At 41.3% G+C, this 16,957-nt stretch overlaps 1 protein-coding gene across 4 annotated transcripts in view; it reads left to right on the forward strand.

Moving 5' to 3' along the window:
* Positions 1 to 2,314: 2,314 nt before the first annotated feature.
* Positions 2,315 to 16,957, forward strand: part of SLC66A2 (solute carrier family 66 member 2) — a 50,566-nt gene continuing 35,923 nt past the window's right edge. For 3 of the 4 annotated variants that reach the window (XR_014618189.1, XM_084281254.1, XM_084281255.1), the window contains exons 1-4: positions 2,315 to 2,386; positions 2,568 to 2,842; positions 10,569 to 10,702; positions 14,664 to 14,717. Coding sequence is in view for 3 of the 4 variants with exons in the window: in XM_084281254.1 (XP_084137380.1) it covers positions 2,640 to 2,842; positions 10,569 to 10,702; positions 14,664 to 14,717 (391 nt within the window). In the remaining variant the exon portion in view is untranslated. The remainder of the gene's footprint in view (positions 2,387 to 2,567; positions 2,843 to 10,568; positions 10,703 to 14,663; positions 14,718 to 16,957) is intronic. The other variant, XM_084281256.1, reaches the window with a different exon arrangement.

The following is a 16,957-nucleotide window of genomic DNA, read 5'->3' on the forward strand; positions in this document are numbered from 1 at the left end:
GGCTGCTCTGCCACTGGGAGCTGGCTGAGGTGATTCTGCAGTCAAGGGGCACGGCGACACAGCACAGCAAAGTGGAGCATGCCACTGCTATGTGGAGTGAGAGATGGGCTTGTATGCCAGACACATGTTTTGTAGGTCTGCCATGAAAATGGAGAGAGAATTCCTTGTCATACCAGTGGGTGTTGCACCCACATTTATACTCACTGGTCTGTGGAGATTTTGGTCAGTTTACAAGGAACAGTACAGAAGGAGAAAGAAAAAGTGGTGAAGATGAGCAATAAAACAGCCTCTCCCATTAATGTTAGTTTAATTATTTCTATCAGTCACAAAAACAGGGGCTCACCTGTGCTTTGAACAGTCCAGGAGGTAGCTTCTGCCACCAGCTATAACAGGGTTGCTTTAGAAAATCAAGTGTGGAGTGAAGAGGACAGCTGATTTAGTGATAATATATCTTGCTAGGAACGGTCAATTTCAATGTACTTAAGACTCATTTACTTGTTTTATGAATGGTACAGTGAATATTTCCTTTTAATCTCACTGTGACTCTATTTATAGGATGAGATAAAATGTGATAACGGAAGGGAATTTTGGCTACTGCAGGAATTCACATAAGCCTTATGACAGCATTTATTGTGCAATGCATTCAAGGCTCGGACCTTATCTGCATTGTGTCTTTAGACTGTCTTTCAGGGACTTCCTACATTTGCTTCAGTGTAACAACATTTGCCTAATGTAGACTATAAAATAATTTTAATACTCATCTTTTAAAATGAATTGTCGGAACACAGACCAGGTAGAAGACTTGCAGCAATCTGCTTCTTTTGCTGCTGCAGTGATGAACTGTGAAGCATCCCCAACCCCCAGAAGACAAATGAACAAAAGATCCCAAACTGCAGAGAAGTTGCTAAGACTGCTAAGGTCTTGAAACTGGTTGAACATGGATGGTTGATTCCTGCGTCCCAATGTCCCAGAAGGCCCTAGCATTCTTCTGCTGAGAATATGGCTACGTGGATCCAATTGTAGAAACAAGCCTCTTCTAACTCTCCTAATTCAGTAGACCTATCTACAAAGCAAAACCTTATATAATACTTTTCTACCTCTCCAATGTTAAAACCCATTTGAAAAACATCCCGTATCTATTCAACACGTTCATCTTGTGTAAACTGTATCCAAAGACAGGGCAATTCTGGATAGGTACCATCTCTATCAGATTTCTTAATCTGGAATAAATCAAAGTTCATGTTCCCATTAGAAGTTTAGGTCCTGTGCTGTTACCCAAATACTAACTGCTGGGAGCTAGTTTGTAACTAGGCGACTAAAGTTGCTCATGTACTCAATTTCAATGTTCTTACAGCAGTTATCATAGAAGATTAATGTTAGTCTTCAAAGACCTGGTGTGAAGTGTCCTGTCTGCTGCTGTTTTCTGAATTATTAACACAGTTCTACCAAATGAAAGATAGATAGATAGATAGATAGATAGATAGATAGATAGATAGATAGATAGATATTTTAAAGGGGGAACTTTGCCAGTCCATAGGGAAACCTAAATACACCTATTTTGTCTGCAGTTCACTGGGATTGATTTCTGGCAGTGTAGCAGTACTGTTTCCATGGTGGGCTCCGCTTTTACACCAGGGCAGTGGTCCTCCTGAGCTCCCTCAGAAAAGTAGTTGGATGTAAACCCTTACAAGGGTTCATCTGGCTGAACCCAGGCCTGTAGGCTGCTGAACTTTTCCTCGGTGAGGCGATGTTTAAAACCAGCTGCTATGTCCCGAGCTGTAGATTTTCTCCACAGGATGTTCCTGACAGAGCCTTGCTGGGACTGCTGTGGTGGGATGTTCTGCGTGCCAGGCTGTGTGTTATGGTTAGCCGGGGAGCACCGTAGGTTGGCACCGCTGCCAGAGGATGTTACTTCAGCTGTTTGTTCTGACACCTGAGCAGTGCCCCCCGTGCTGGCACAAGCTGCTGTGCGGCTCAGCAGCTTGAAGCCAACCTGTCACCGCACCTGTCAGCCAGCCTGGCACCGGCAATCATTTTAGGTTATGTGACTAACTCCTGAACAAGGAGGGCCTTTTTAAGGGACCAGATCTGCGCTACGTTCAAGCAGCAGCGTGTCGACGAGCTATTATTTTTACATTTTCGTCTTCATCTGAAACGAACCCAAGCGACTTTTAACAATTCCACGGCGTTTTCTCCAAAACCCACTCGTATTTTACGCTAACAGCACCCGCCCTCCTTCCCGGCCCGGCCTCCCCTCACGGCGGCCGCGGGGCGGCCCCGGCGCCCATTGGCGGAGGCGCTGCGGGTCCCCGCGGCGTCACGGAGCTCGCCGGGGCCCCGCCGGCTGCCGGCGCGGCCATGGCGGGGGCCGCAGCGGGGCGACCAGGTCGGGGCGGGCGTGAACCGGGAGCCGGGGGGCTGGGGGGGGGATTGGGGCGTGCGGGAGGAGCGGGGAGGCCCCGCCCGAGAAGCGGCCGGGCGGCGGGGCCGCGCTCGGAGGGGCTGCGGGGCTGCCCGCGCCCCGTGCTCGGCGCTGCGCTCACGCCTCCCGTCTCCCCCCCACGCAGGTCCCGGCGAGGCGTGCGGCTGAGAGCGGCTCTCTCCGGCCCGTCCCTGCTGCCTGCCTGCCTGCCCCCGCCATGGAGACGGAGGGCCTGGAGTGGCTGCTGGTGCCCGTGCGGCAGCTGGTGGCCTGGGGCGCCGCCGGGGCCATGGTGTTCGGCGGCGTGGTGCCCTACATCCCGCAGTACCGGGACATCCGCCGCACGCAGAACGCCGAGGGCTTCTCCACCTACGTGTGCCTGGTGCTGCTGGTGGCCAACATCCTGCGGATACTCTTCTGGTAAGCGCCCGCTTCTGAGCCTTCGTTTGGAATCCCCCGAGGAAATAACGCCGTTTTTATGTGCTTTTTGATGCTTTCTCTCAAACATCAAAAAGCTGCTTCGTGGGTGAATCTGCACCGAGTGTAACCAGCCGGGTGCAGGAGCGCTGCGTGTTGCCCTCGCCCGTCGTTCCAAACAGCATTTTCTGACTTGCTGCTAAATAAAAAAAATTAAATAATTATTTTAAGTCAGACCTCTTCTTCCTCTTTTATCTTTCCCTTTCCCTCCAGCTCTGAGCGAAGGCCCCGGTCCTGCGCGCTCGTTGTAACCTCCAGCAGGTCTGAAAGCTGCTGGGACGCTGGCCAGATGTGCTCGCCCTTTCCTGCGATGCCAGCTGGCTTCAGGGGAGCTCCCGTTCGCTTCCGCAGCTCCACGGATGAAAGCATCGTAATTTGATAAGCAGGAAAATGGTGGGCTGTTGCCCAAAGCACGCTCTTCCTGTTTCCAGCACGCTTCTCAGCGTTAAAAGGCGTGTTTGTTTTCATAGCTTGATCTGGTGCTGCTGAGCAAATAACGTTTTATTAGGGCGTGCATGATTTCCCTGAATAAATTTTATTAACTTATATTCCTCGCTACTTCTAATAGTGTAGATGCTGCAGCATTGGTAATATATTTGAGAAACCAATGGTGAGAAAGTTTGGGAAACGACTGCAACTAAGGACAGTTATTCTAAGAATATTTTGACTTAAAATAGCGCTTTGTAGTCTGCAAAGGACTGATAGGTGAAAAGCCACTTCCTTCTGTTGGTTTCCAGTTTCTTTTCAAAGCTTCTCTACTTCCTTAAGTGTATGCAGCTTTCTGGATTCTTCTTCAGCAAAATCAGTGTTGCAGTATAGCAGGGAAACCTGTGGACCCTCTCCTGAGACCATAGCTAGCAGTTGAATGGGGGAATCATCACTGGATCAGAGCTACTTGTGCTGGAACTCTGCTTTCTTGGGGAGAAAGCATTGGAAAGAGAAGTGTATGGGACAGGTGTTGGAAAAAGCAAAAGGAAAGTAGAGGAGCTGACGGGAGGGGAGAAATTAAAGATTTTTTTTTTGTTTTGTTTTACTAAGGAAGCTGAAATATACAAATGATTTACAGCCGAATGGAGATGCTGGCAGTTCCTAGGTAACCCAAGAGAGTGCATCTGTTAAATGAGATATGGAGTATGGAAGAGCTGGAAAATCTTATTTGAGTTGATTTTAAATATATCTCATTAAGAGATGTGCAGAAGAATAAATACTGTGAATAGTGAAAAATTTTATTTGATATTAAACTTAAAAGCTTTGTCAGCATTTGAAAAGAGAGAAAATGCAGTTACATTGGTTATGTGTTTTTTCTTAATTATTTTTTTGTTTTATTTTTTGCTGTGTGTATTTAAGCTGTATAAAAGTATTACTCCTTGACACACAGTAGTTCTGTGTGTGCTCTGGTCATCTCAGAGCTTGTCAGTGATGCTGAATGGCTTCATACATCATATACATAGACATATCTGGCATGGCTACAGCAGGAGCATAAGGGATGCGGATGGCTTGTGATACAGCCACTTCAGGCTTATACTGTAGGCATGAGCCTGCAGAAACATTTCTATCTATGCTTATAATGAAGTGTCTCTTTCTGTCTCTATTAGCTAAACGACAGGAGAGAAGACTTGCCTAATGATAATTCAGTGTTCATGGAAAAGGAATATTTAGTTTCTCTACTTGTAAAGATTAGGCATCCCTACTAGTCCACAATAAACACTAGTAAGTAACAAATACAGTATTGAGGGTGGATATTGTTCTTGGCCATATGGTTGGTTAGAGTAAGATAGCAGAGTAAGAGCCTCAGACTTACTGGAACATGTTTTAAATGCACCCATAGAGCAACTTGGCAAAATGATTTTTCTGTTAATTGCTTAATGTCATCTATAGCTGATGATACTATGTACCTTATCTGGGATGCAGCGCTCTAGGTAATGTGACATAAGCAGCAGAATTATTTTAATCATATATGTCATTGGAAGGAATTAGTTGTGGTGTATTTGATTTTAAATTTATTGAATAATTTGATCCATTCTTGTGCTGGAACAGAGCTGTTTATTTTGTTTTGCCTATAATTTTCCCCAATCTGACTTTCAAAGTACCAGTTGATAAGACCAGTCCCCCTTTTCTTTAGCAAATCAATCCAGATCTTAACACAGGTCTCTCTTTTGAAATCTTCAGTGACATTTGGCTGTTATTTTCAATTATTTTTAGTTTCTCTTCATTACTTTGTTATCACGTATGTGCCAGATTCATCCTTCCTGACTTCCCCTCCATCCTGATCCAAAAATAAGTACTTAAAATTGTAGCCTTTAAAAACTCTCAGGTTCTAATTCTGCTGCTTTGCAGGCTCTAATTATTCCTTAGGAAGGCTGTTTGTTTATTTTAACTTCAAAGACATTTCTCTAATTTACTGATCGTTTCTGTTGTTACTTCCAGATCTTCCTTAATTTCATATATTTTTCTTAAATACAAGGGTCACAGAGTGGAATGTCACATTTTTTTCAATCCATGCATAACAGGAACAGACAGTTCCTGCCTTTTATGCCATGTTTGCTATGTGTTTTCATTCTTCTTTATGCTGGTCTTTCTGTATCTGTGTCAGTCGTAACAGATGTCCAGGCATTCAGTCCCAGCTCTCCCCTCCTGGCTCTACTCTGCCTGTTCACTTAAGCTCTGGGACAATTCTCTCATTTCCTATTTGTGAATGGGCAGATTCCACGCGTTCCTAGAACTCTACTCCTCTCCCCCTGATGTTGTCATGGAGTTTGACCTCCTCTCCAAATAGGGTATTTATTTCCCATTCTTCTTGACATATTTTTGTAGGTGGAGTGATAACACTGTGATGGTAGCTAATGAACAAAGTACTTCTGAGAGCAAAGATAACAATCCTGATTCCTCTTTTCAATTTCTTCTCCTCTGATCACACTGTTTATAATGGTAAGCAATTTTTAAAGTTGGAGGACTTAGCACACTGCTTCTTCTCCTCATCTTCCTCCCACCTAAACCCTTAGTTTCATGGCGTGCTCAAAGAGAAGAGTGTACATTTGCTAGTGATGACAGTAACACATTATCTACTAAACCACTTTTCATGCTTCTCTATTTCAGAGCGTCTCAAAACTTCATCTTTAGAAGGAGAGTTCTGCTTTCACTTTGGGGTGTTTGGCCTCGTCTGTGCCAATAGTGAGCTTTATGCCAGAACTTTATGGAAAAGCAGTGGGAGAGGACTGGCCTGCAAGAACGAAAACAGCATACAGATAGCGGTGTGCATGAGTCCATTTCACTCTGTTTACACATACGTGGCTTTCATTTAGGAAAAAGAAAGTAGAAGTTTGAGCATGCCGTCTTTTGACTTTTTGCAGCACCGTTTTTGTTATCTGATTCTTCCTGTACTTGCTAGAGTTAGCTCTGATTTCTTGTTCTAGCTTGGTTGGTAAAAATATCTAACGGATGTGCAGTCTTACTGGTGCTTGAGCTTGGGGTGGTCAGTGATCTGGTGAAGTTGTCTTGTGCTGTTTAGAAGCTGAGGGCTGGCTGCCAGCTTCAGAGCTCACTGTGGCACTTGAACACGGCGGTGACAAAGATGAACGTGCCTTCTTGGTGCGTCTGCCCTTCAGTTTGCCAGCTGACTAGCTTTGAATTACTGTGATCGAGAACAGGAATAAGAAGGTGAAGAGTTGTGCAATCAGCTGGGAGTGGAGCATGCAGAAGAATTTGCGAGAGTTCTCTCCCTGCCCTCCTTGCCCTCTTCTTTTGTTTAAAGCAGCTTACAATAAATTATGGTGTCTTATATTATTAAAACCAGAATAAATAAATAGCTGGAGGAAAAAGAACTACAGATTCATTAGAAGTCAGCAGTAGGCATTTTAGTTGTATCTTGGGAAAGTTCAGCCAAAAGCTTCCTGCTGTTTCCAGAGGGTTTTGGACTTTTTTCAGTTGTGCAGTTAATAAAATGCTTCATATAGTAGTATAACATGACTTGTATATTTTTCAGGAAGATGATCTGTATTCCATGAGTTTTGAGATGCAGTTCTGTTGGCCAGTGGCCTAAGCGTCATGCAGCAACGTCCGAGAAATCCAAACAACAGAAAGTAACACACAACCTTCCCATTTTTGAGTTCTTGCAAAATTGTTGCCTTGAGGCAAGCTCTGAAAACAAGTTGTGACAGTTAGGGAAACAGTGGAAGCTGCTGATTTTGTTATTTCTGAGCAAAGTCACCCTACTACCCGTTCCATATCAGTTCATCTGAAACAAGCTCGGTTTTGAAAGCTAATGCCAGTAGAATTGGGAGCTCTCTGTGCTGGAATCTGTAGAATCAGCTGCCTGTTTGTAACAGGCTTACCGAGACAGGTATGCAGTGGGAGGTGATGTGTAGGAAGGTGTTGGACTTGCTGTTGGACGGGGTAGGCTCCTACACATTTGTTTATTTTACTGCAACACCTGCGGTGCTGCTTGTGGATCAGCTCCTGATGTCGGGTGTTGCTTTGACTTCAGGTAGTAGGCCAGTGGGGTCTGCAGGACGTACTGTGGGAAGGAGAAACTTCTAAGACTTCTGTTACTAAAAAGAATACTGGTAGCTTTTTCTACACGGGGAGGGTGAGATGATGCTGGAAATGTAACGTTGAGAGATTGCTTTACCTGTGGTCTGCTAGTGGAGTCTTGCTCAGGTACTGAGAGCAAAAGTGCTATGCAATTCCTCCTCCTCATAAATGCCAAGTACAAAGTGCACTGCTGTTCTGCACGAAGAGTAAAGTAGGACTTTGTATGCCCAAGTGAGATGCTTGTTTTGGGTGCTCTGTAGCATCCCAGAAGTTTACATCTCAAGGAGGAGCTCACATAAAGAAATCCTGTTGTTAAACTAGTTTTTTTTCTTGAGCTTCTTGCTGATTACATTCTGTGATTGTGTGGGCTGTCTTTTCAGAAAGGCACTGTGTGTCTTTCCTGTGGCCCAGCTGGTGGCATACAGTGTCCTGCACGCTTTCCATCTTCCGTAGGATCTTTAACTTCCCGAAGAGTTGGAAAAATTGATCCAGGGTGGTGAAACCTGTGGTAGCTCTGGTTGCTTGGTGGTTTCTACTATTGCAGTGAGCAGAACTGCCTTTGTGAGCTGAGGCAGTGCTGTGATGGGCACAGCACAAAGAGAAAGCCTTGCCCCGGGGCTGGGCACTGCTGGGAGTAGCAGACAGCACTGGAATGGTGGCTGTGGGTGTAGGAGGAAACCATGCGGTCGGGATGGTGGTGATCTGGTTGCACCAACAGCAACCAACTTCTTTTGAGAGATGTTTTAGGAAAAGAGATTTAGTCTAGTCTGTTTAGTCTAGTTTGGGCTGCTTTTTCACAGGACTGGATTAGCAGGATTGTTGCAGTAGGATTGAGGCATCCTGATGGAATTACATAGTTTTGCCAATGACTAGTTAGTTTCTGCTGTGGCCGGAATGTCTCCTCCTCTTGTCTTCATCACCTGACCACGTGATAACTAGTTTAAAGCTGTTGAAATACTAATAAAATGTAAGACCCTACCCTCTTCTTTATTTCACACATATAACTAGTACTAGTTCTTAGGAAACCACTGTGTTTTTTTTTTTTTTTTTTTAAGAATCTTCACAAATCTTGTTTACAGAACGATTCTTGTGTGTTGAGCGTTCTGATGTGCTTTTTTAATTGTCAAAGAGATGAAAAATCTGCCATAATACTTCCAGTCTCATTTACATTAAGGCTGTAGTGATGGCAAATTGTTACGACGAGACAGCAGGTGGCCTTGCTTATGTGTGTGTGTAGTGGGTGGATGTTTGTACTCTAAGCCATCCATTTGTCACACAGCCATTACTGAATCACCGATGGTCTCATCAGCGGGGAGAAACTAACCTTGCAGCAACCTGTGCTGGATTTACTGTCATAATAGTTTCTAGCTTATTGCACTGCTAGCTCAGCCCCTCTTGAATACCTTATGACTTTACATGCAAACGTGTTTGTAATTGGAGAGGGTTTTTCTAAGCTTGGTGTAAACATTTTTAACTGTGTGTTAATTCTAACTAAGTTTTAGTTGTTTCTTCCTCATTCCTTGAATAGGAGACACATACAGCAGCAGATTGCAGTGGTTCAGGGGACCTTAGCCACAGTCAGCAACAGAGGCTGCATGAGCTTTGGTATTGCGGGCATGGGACATACACTGGGCCAAATTTGGTCCTTCTGCCTTACATTTTTTCCCAGTGCAGTGAAAGTCAGAGCGCTCAGTGCTTGCAGTTATATGCATCAGTTGTGTTCTTTACTCCTTTCCTCGTGATGTCCTCCAAATGTGTTAAGATACTGGCTGTTGTGACCCACCACAAAGATGGCAGAAAGAAGGGTAGGACTTCTATATCCTAGTGAAATATATGTCACTGTTACTCTTCCAGTGGTGTTTTTGACGATGGTGTGGAGGCTCAAGGCGTTGTAGTATTCTGGCTGTGCCATTAGGCAGGGAATACTTGTACACTTTCCTTGGTGTGGGCTGGTTGGCTGCTCTGTACAGGAAGATTTCCAAGGAAGCTGGTCTCCTGTCCCTTATCAGTTGGTTCATAACAAGAAAAAAAATATAGCTCTGTTGGAATGGTTGTCCTGTAATTCAGTATCATGTAACAGAGTGTGATGATGAACCTGTTTTTTACCAACACAGCTCTGCCACTGAATTAGCCCAGGCATAAGAAATTATTTCTTACCATAGAGCAGGCACCGTCTAGAGGCGGTTATCGTGGCTTTGGATGTGGCTGCAGATGGCAGTGTAGCTGAGGTCTTTGGCAGCTTGATGTGCTTGGATAAAGGTGTCAGTAAATGCTTTTGGAAGGTCCGTGTAACATGGTGTGGGCTGAAGGAGCTGGGGAGTACAGCAATACGTCTTCACCATTCTCAGCATCTCCATCCTCAAGGCATAAAACCCAGAAGAGCTGAGCAGAGAGAGAACTCCATGTGTTGTGTAGCCTTCCTGTTGTTAATCTAATATCCTTCAAGAGCTGCATGTGTAAAGCTTCCACCCTTTACCCCTAATCCATTTAGGGAGCATGTCTGGTGAGGGTTGCTGAACTTCCATCAAGCAATGCAGGAAGAGAAACTTGAAGTCACGAGTCTTCACTGAAGGGTCTTGTTTTCACCTGGCAGAACCTTATGCAAGCATGGAAGAGAAAGCCCTTCAGTAGAGACTCACCACCATCCAAATTTCTCTTTTTGTGTTATGTTCAGGAAAGCTCAGTAGGCCCCACCACACATCATCTCTGAGACAATGGAAATTCAGTTTGGGGCTGGGGGTGGAAGAGGAGAGGGCAAGAGAGGACAAAGTGTGAATGTTCAGTTCTAGTACCTTTTAGATATTTTTCTTTCCCAAACCTTGGTCCAAATTAGATACAGCCTGATGAGTAAGTTGGTGTGGTTCTCTGACCTGCTGCTCAGATATCTGGAGGCAGTCAAAGCATGAGGCTTACATATTTTTTTCTTTTTCTATAGGAGGAATTTATGTTAATCCTACTAAACTAATAGCTGTGGGTATTTTTTATGGGCCTTTCACAACTGTTACAGTAAAGGTAGTTTAGGATTTCCTTTTTCAGGTGCTTAGGGTGAAAGAATGAAATAACTGAATGCAACATTTGTCATCTTTGAGATGTTTTATATATTTTCCTTTCCTTTTTGTTTTTTGTTTTTGTTTTTTAGGTTTGGAAGGCGTTTTGAATCCCCTCTTTTGTGGCAAAGCATTATCATGATCATTACTATGTTACTGATGCTGAAACTGTGCACTGAAGTTCGTGTGTCCAACGACCTAAACATAAAACGCCGCTCTTTTGCAGGTTAGTGACAGGAACTAGTTGTTGCAGAATGAACCTTTTTGAAAGTGTATTGCACTTGTTTTGGACAGAAGTTCTGCCTGAATTGCAACCCAGTCTCCTTTCTTGATGAATCAGTGTAGCGCTATTTCAACTTTTTTTTTTTTTTTGAAACCACTTCCTCCCAGATGAATGTTTAGATGAATGTTTAACATTTTAACTTTATTTTAAACAGGTCTTGGTTCAGTCTGGAAGTAGTTCTTAATGTTTCACATCATGCCCTAGGACACAGAGCTGGCTGTCATGCAGTTATGCTAGCCTGGATATTTTTTAAGATCTTGTCCTGCATAAGAAATTTTCTTCTAGTGTATTCTCTACCATGTTCTTAGGTGGGAGTTAGATCCTGATCATACGCTCTTATCTGAGATCTTATTTTGCAGTTGCCAACACTTGCTTTTGCACAGAATTTATTTTCTGCTTAATAAATTGTTGGCTATCAAAACAGATGTTGTCATATTTTAGATGCAAAACTGTCTTTTTGTATACTTTTTTAGTGTGGGAGTTATGGGAACTTTCACATATATTTTTATATAGTTGTTTATCTCATTTTTAGGCATTGATACTTCCAGCTGGGACCAGACTATTATCCTTTATGTAATCAAATATTTTTGTTATGCAAAATGTCTTTGATTTTTCTCCCCTCCCCAGATAATGACATGAAAGGGATAGTTTTTGTTTTTTATCTAGAATGACTTTGACTTACAACATTTTATATTACAGCTTATTACCAACAAGATCAGAATTAATACTATCAGCTAAAATTTTGGCAGTTGTTTTACCAATATGGATGCATAATTTATTCTCTCCATCTGTTCTCTTCCTTCACTCCCTAAAAATTGAGGGTCTGATTTAGTTCCAGATATTCATGGCCTTCAAGGCAGTGGATACTGACTGTGCAGTAGGGTAATGTATCTAATACCTGAGGAAACTACTTCTATCCCTGCTTACTATGGAGTGTAGTGTGAAACTGTTCAGTTAAGTAAATTCATGTGGAAAGGGGACTGCACTGCACCTCCTGAACAAAAGTTGCCGTGTCCTCTAGTATTGTTAGTCTGGCAGGATGAATATTTTAAAAACTTAGTTTCATCCATCTTTAGCAGCAGTTAAATCCGGGGAGTATTTAGGAGGGATGTGTATGCTTTCTGCCTCTCAATGCTTGCGTTTCATGAACTGGCAGAAAGGTTTCTCTGTTTGCACTTTATGAGGTGAAATTATCCTTGTGCACGTTTATGCACGCTCTTGCAGGCTTCCTCAGTAACCTTTGGACAAAAAGGGAGGCTATTCAGTTTAGCATATAGCCTTCTTTAAACATCCCTTCCTGAAAGACATACAGTTTTTTATACCAGGTAATGGAAACTCCTCAAGGTTGTGTTGTGTCATTTGATCCTTTTTCCTGAAACTCAGCTTGTTACGTGTTTTAGTAGCTAGAGTGACTGATTTTTACTTGTGGACATTAATTATTTCTTGTTGTTGGAATGCTTGCATCTTCCCACAGACTTTGAGACCAGTTAAAATCCTTTTCTTATGTGTGATAATTTTTCATCTCTTACTTAAAAATCAGTCTCAAATGTCATCAGGCTGGACAGAACAGACACACTGAGGACATTGACCCTCTGCGAGCTCTACTGGGATGTCTCAGAACATTTAATTGCATACTAAACTTCTTTCAAGTGAGGCAGAAGAGGGTTTATATTTCAAGCATGTCGAGTGAGATTTGCATTTCTAATCCTACTTCTAATCTTATCTTAAGTTTTATGGTGATTCAGACAAGCTGATAAATCTGTGTACTTACTTTCTTTCCTCATAGTTCACCAGGTTAGTGGGAAGCTAGGTTTGAAGTCAGTGTTTTTCATGAACCTTTCAGAATCCTGAGTGGAAAGTGCAAGATTTCTGTATGTTAGTGTAATTTATAATCCCTCAGATGGCTGGTCTTCGATTTAAATCTTTTTCTTTAATTTCTATCCTCCCTCTGAATGTTTCTACAAAACAATCCAGAATATTTAGAAAATGAAGTTGTTCTTACTGCTTTCTTGTATTACTAGTAGATGCTGTGGTTCTTCCCTTGTCACATTAGTGTATTTTTATCGGTATATCTTGAACTATGTCAGAGTTACCTTTTCCTTTTCCTTTTTTTTTTTTTTCTTTTCATTATTCTCAAAGTAAGGTCACTTAATAATAGTCTTGCAAAGAGAAAGCAAGTTGAAAGTGGCAGAGCCCATCTTGTGCTGCTGCTGTCTTCTCTGTCTTTTTGTTCTGGATACATAAATTTAGCCTTAAAATGCAGGTACTGCTTGAAAAGAGAATAAGCCCTCTTTATATGTCCAATTGTTGTATTTTTTTTTTTTACACTTGACTGTATAGCCAGTTTTTAACTTAACTATTTTGGATTGAAAGAAAAAAAAAAAAAACAACATCAAGAGAACAACAAAAACTTTATTTTAAACCCTCTAATGATAGGCCAGTTTTCTCTTGGCATGTGACTACCTCTGAAAGGTAGTGTTTATGTGAAGAAGTCCTCAAATGAAGTCAACAGGCATGAATAATAGCTTACCATCTTTTATACTTTATTTAACACCATTTTAATTCAATCTTGAATGTTTTACATGTAGATTTCCAGGCACCATTGTTGTGGTAACAGCTCTCCTTATTCATTGCTGGTATTTAAATTGGTGTCTGTCCAGTTGTATTTATGCTGTCTTGTTGACTCAGTACAGAAAGGCTCAAGGTTCAGTGCTGCTTTATTTTGTTAAAGGTGGTTTTGTTCAAAATGCTGTATTATTTCTGGGTCATAATGATGCTACCATGATAGAGAGCTAGATACAGAAGAACAACGTCCACATGCCTAACTCATTTCTTGACTCCAGAATCAAGGCCTTTTCAGGAGGCTGAAGCAAGTTGCTCACAAATACAGACTGCTAAAAGCATCTAGTCACTCTTGGAAACGTTGACAGGCCAGGACAGAGACTGCATATGCTTGGAGTGGCACTCTACTAAGGGTCTTCCTTTTCTTCCCCAATATAAGCCTTCACCCTCTTCTCAACAAAGATTCAGTTGCAGTTATGCCTAAGGCATTGTGCCAGATGTCAAGAACCCTGAGTACATGAACTATGCTGAAAGCCAGCAGGCAACTTTTGTTAAAAACAGGTTCTTAGACATCTCTTCTTCTTACAGTACAGTAAAGGCTCCTTACATGGTTATCTGGTGTTATGCAAAGATGATTATGTCTGGTCATTTGTCCAGTTTTATCTTCCTTCCAGCTGCTTATTTTCTTAAACTGCTTTATAACTGGTATCTTATTATAGCATCTTGATCTCTTGAAGAGCTCTGATTTTGTCACTGGAAAACACTCTTGTACAATACGTGGTTTTCAACTGGCAGGAAAAGGAGAGTTAAAGATTTTAGGATGCAGAATGATTGCAGATGGGGTCTACTTTGTCCTTGTTGATAAGATTACATGTAGCTTGAGCTGAGGCTTTTTGGAGCTATTTTAGAGCAGTATTTTCCCAGGAGGTAATGCAACTGTATTGTCTTAATTGATTATACATGTGTGTATATATTCAATGTTGCTGGGCTAACAACTTGTTTTCTGTGATCATGAGAAACATATGAAGTGAGAGTTTAGCTTTCTCTTCCACTGTTTTTAAGTCTTCATTTTCTCCCCCTGAGTAAATTGCTGTTGGGGATGTTCACTGAGGCTGTTCTGAGCCTTCCTGCTGCTTGACCCTATCTTAATGTCACTGGGTGGAAGCATTATAGAAAGCATGGAGACTAAAATTTGTCATATTTTTTTTTGGCTTGTATGTTTTATAAGCAAAATATACTAACTGACTAAACGTGAACTAAAAGACCCACTGTTTCATTTAATCATACAAGTCTATTTTGTCTTTCCTTCCTTTTTTTCTCCCCCTCAACTTTTTTTATATAGCTGCAGATAGTAAGGATGAAGAAATTAAAGCACCTCCCAAGAGATCCTATCTGGGTATGTACTGTCCAAACTCACTCTGCATGAAGTTGCCTTTTCAACTACCTATTTCATGCTTTGCCACTTTTTGTAACCATTTTTAGAAACAATTGCATGATCACTACTATATTAAATGTTTGCATTAAGTTTTTGTGACATATTAAAGCCTGGTGCATGGTTTCGTTTTAATTTTCCCTTCCTCAGTTTTAACCTACATAGTGGAAAACGTGCTTACAGTTCTACTTCAGAAATCAGTTTTTGAAGGCAGTTGAATTCATTGCATTGTGTGTTTCACATCTTTCTCTTTTTCCTTCCCCAAGGTAGAAAAGCAAAATACTGTGTGATACATATCATCATAGTCATATTCCTCCTCTTCTAGCCCTGCCTCTGGAGGAAACAATGGAAAATACAGGAGTATCTTTCAGCATTGTTCAGAATGCTAGATAAGAATTTTCCCATAACATCTGATGTTCAGCAAAATGCCTGCATCTTTGCGATTTCCCCCCCCCCCCGACTTGTTCCTCTCTTTATTAGAGTAGCCTCAAAATTGTTTCTTGGTAATTAGTAACACTCTAAATTGGAAGTATTTAGAAGAATACTTTCTAAAGAAGTATTCTTCTAAGGAATTCTTCTAAAGTATTCTAGAAGTATTCTTCTAAAGAGGAAGTATTAGGCACAAACTAACCTCGTAGCGTTTTCAGCTCTCATTTTTTTTTTTTTTTAAATTAGTTGTGGGTATCATGTTAAGGTAATTATACCAGCCACAGACACAAAAGTTGTCCAAAGTCAATTTTTATATTGGTTTAAAATGAATTGATGAAGAATCTCACATTGATACTAGTTATTTTCTATTGCAATTCTCAAGCTAATAAGGGATCAATTAAAGACATACAGGGTAAAGAAAAGTATTCCTGGTGCAAAAAAGTCTCTACTATATTTATCAACAGTTAATTAAACTGGAGCAAGCTTTGAGAAACACAAAGAGAAGCATTAACCTGAGTACTGTCTTGAAACTGTAAGACCAAACCTGAAAGGGTTAAATAGATTCTACCATTAATCTTCTGGATCTTTCCTTTCAGATTTAGGGACAAAACGCATCTTAAATTGGTTTGATGGCAGTATTTTGCAAAGTACCTTTTCGTTGTATGCTTTCAAAACATTTTTTCTGGACTTCGTATGAAACTGTTTTATTTTGCTGTTTGTTTTCTACTTTGTAGTGGTTTTCACTGGCTTGCAACACTAACCAATGGAAAGTAAACTTTAAACAATTCTATCCTTTTCGCACTTATCTTCCTGTTGTCTTTTACTGGTACTCAGAAATGTTTTATTTACAGTGGCAGAGTTAGAATCAGCTGCCTCTGCTCCTAGATATGACTGAGTGGGTTATTTCAAAATGCTTCATGTGGTTAAAATTAAACAGAAAAAAAGTAACTTAATGTGACCTTTTATTCATTTCTGTTTTTTTTTTTAAGTGCTTAAAAAGGTTGACATTTGTAAGGAAAAAAAACGTTTAATCTTAGTCTAACTGATTTAAATCTGAAACAATTGGTTAATAAATGGTGACTGAAGGTCATTTTGGAACTGCTTAGCAAAATAATGAGATGAATCGCATTATCACTAAGGAAAAAGGGTAGTCTCATGCTCAGAGGTTTAATGATAGGTTGGCACGTCTGTTCTCTGTTCAAATGGCGTAATTCTTACTGCTGCAAACAAAGTAAGAGATGTTTTGAGGTGTTTGTGTGTAGTGCACATGCAGAAGTATGCCCAAGCGGGCGTACAAGTGGGCTATACAGTGCTTTACATCACAGCATAAGTCATACTTTGACTGGCAGGGGGTTATTAAACTGAGTGAGCTATGTCCTCAGGTGCTCTGTTTGCTACAGCTCTGGAAAGCTCACTGAGAGAGTAGTTAAGGGGAATATTTGCTGTATTCTCCTGTGGTATGAGGACATTCTCACAATGTCTTCTAATGAGTTCTAACAAAAATTTTGTTCAAGGAGAGATTGGCTTCTTCCTTTTCCCTGTTTATTTTGGTTTTCTGAAAATATTCTTCAATGTGCTTTCAGACTCCAGAGATCATTGTATTACTTTCTTTTTCTTGTTATGTAGTAAACATTCAGCCTATTCTTTTTGTAGATGAAGATTGGCTATCCACAAAAACTATTAGTGTAGATGTTGAAACATTAATCCGAGAATGTACTGTGAAAGTTAAGGACATGATTAATTTATTTTTCTTGATGAGGTGCTTTAGAACAAAT

The sequence above is a fragment of the Netta rufina genome (genome assembly GCF_964035555.1).
Source record: "Netta rufina genome assembly, chromosome: 2".
In the NCBI taxonomy this organism is placed as follows: Eukaryota; Metazoa; Chordata; class Aves; order Anseriformes; family Anatidae; genus Netta; species Netta rufina.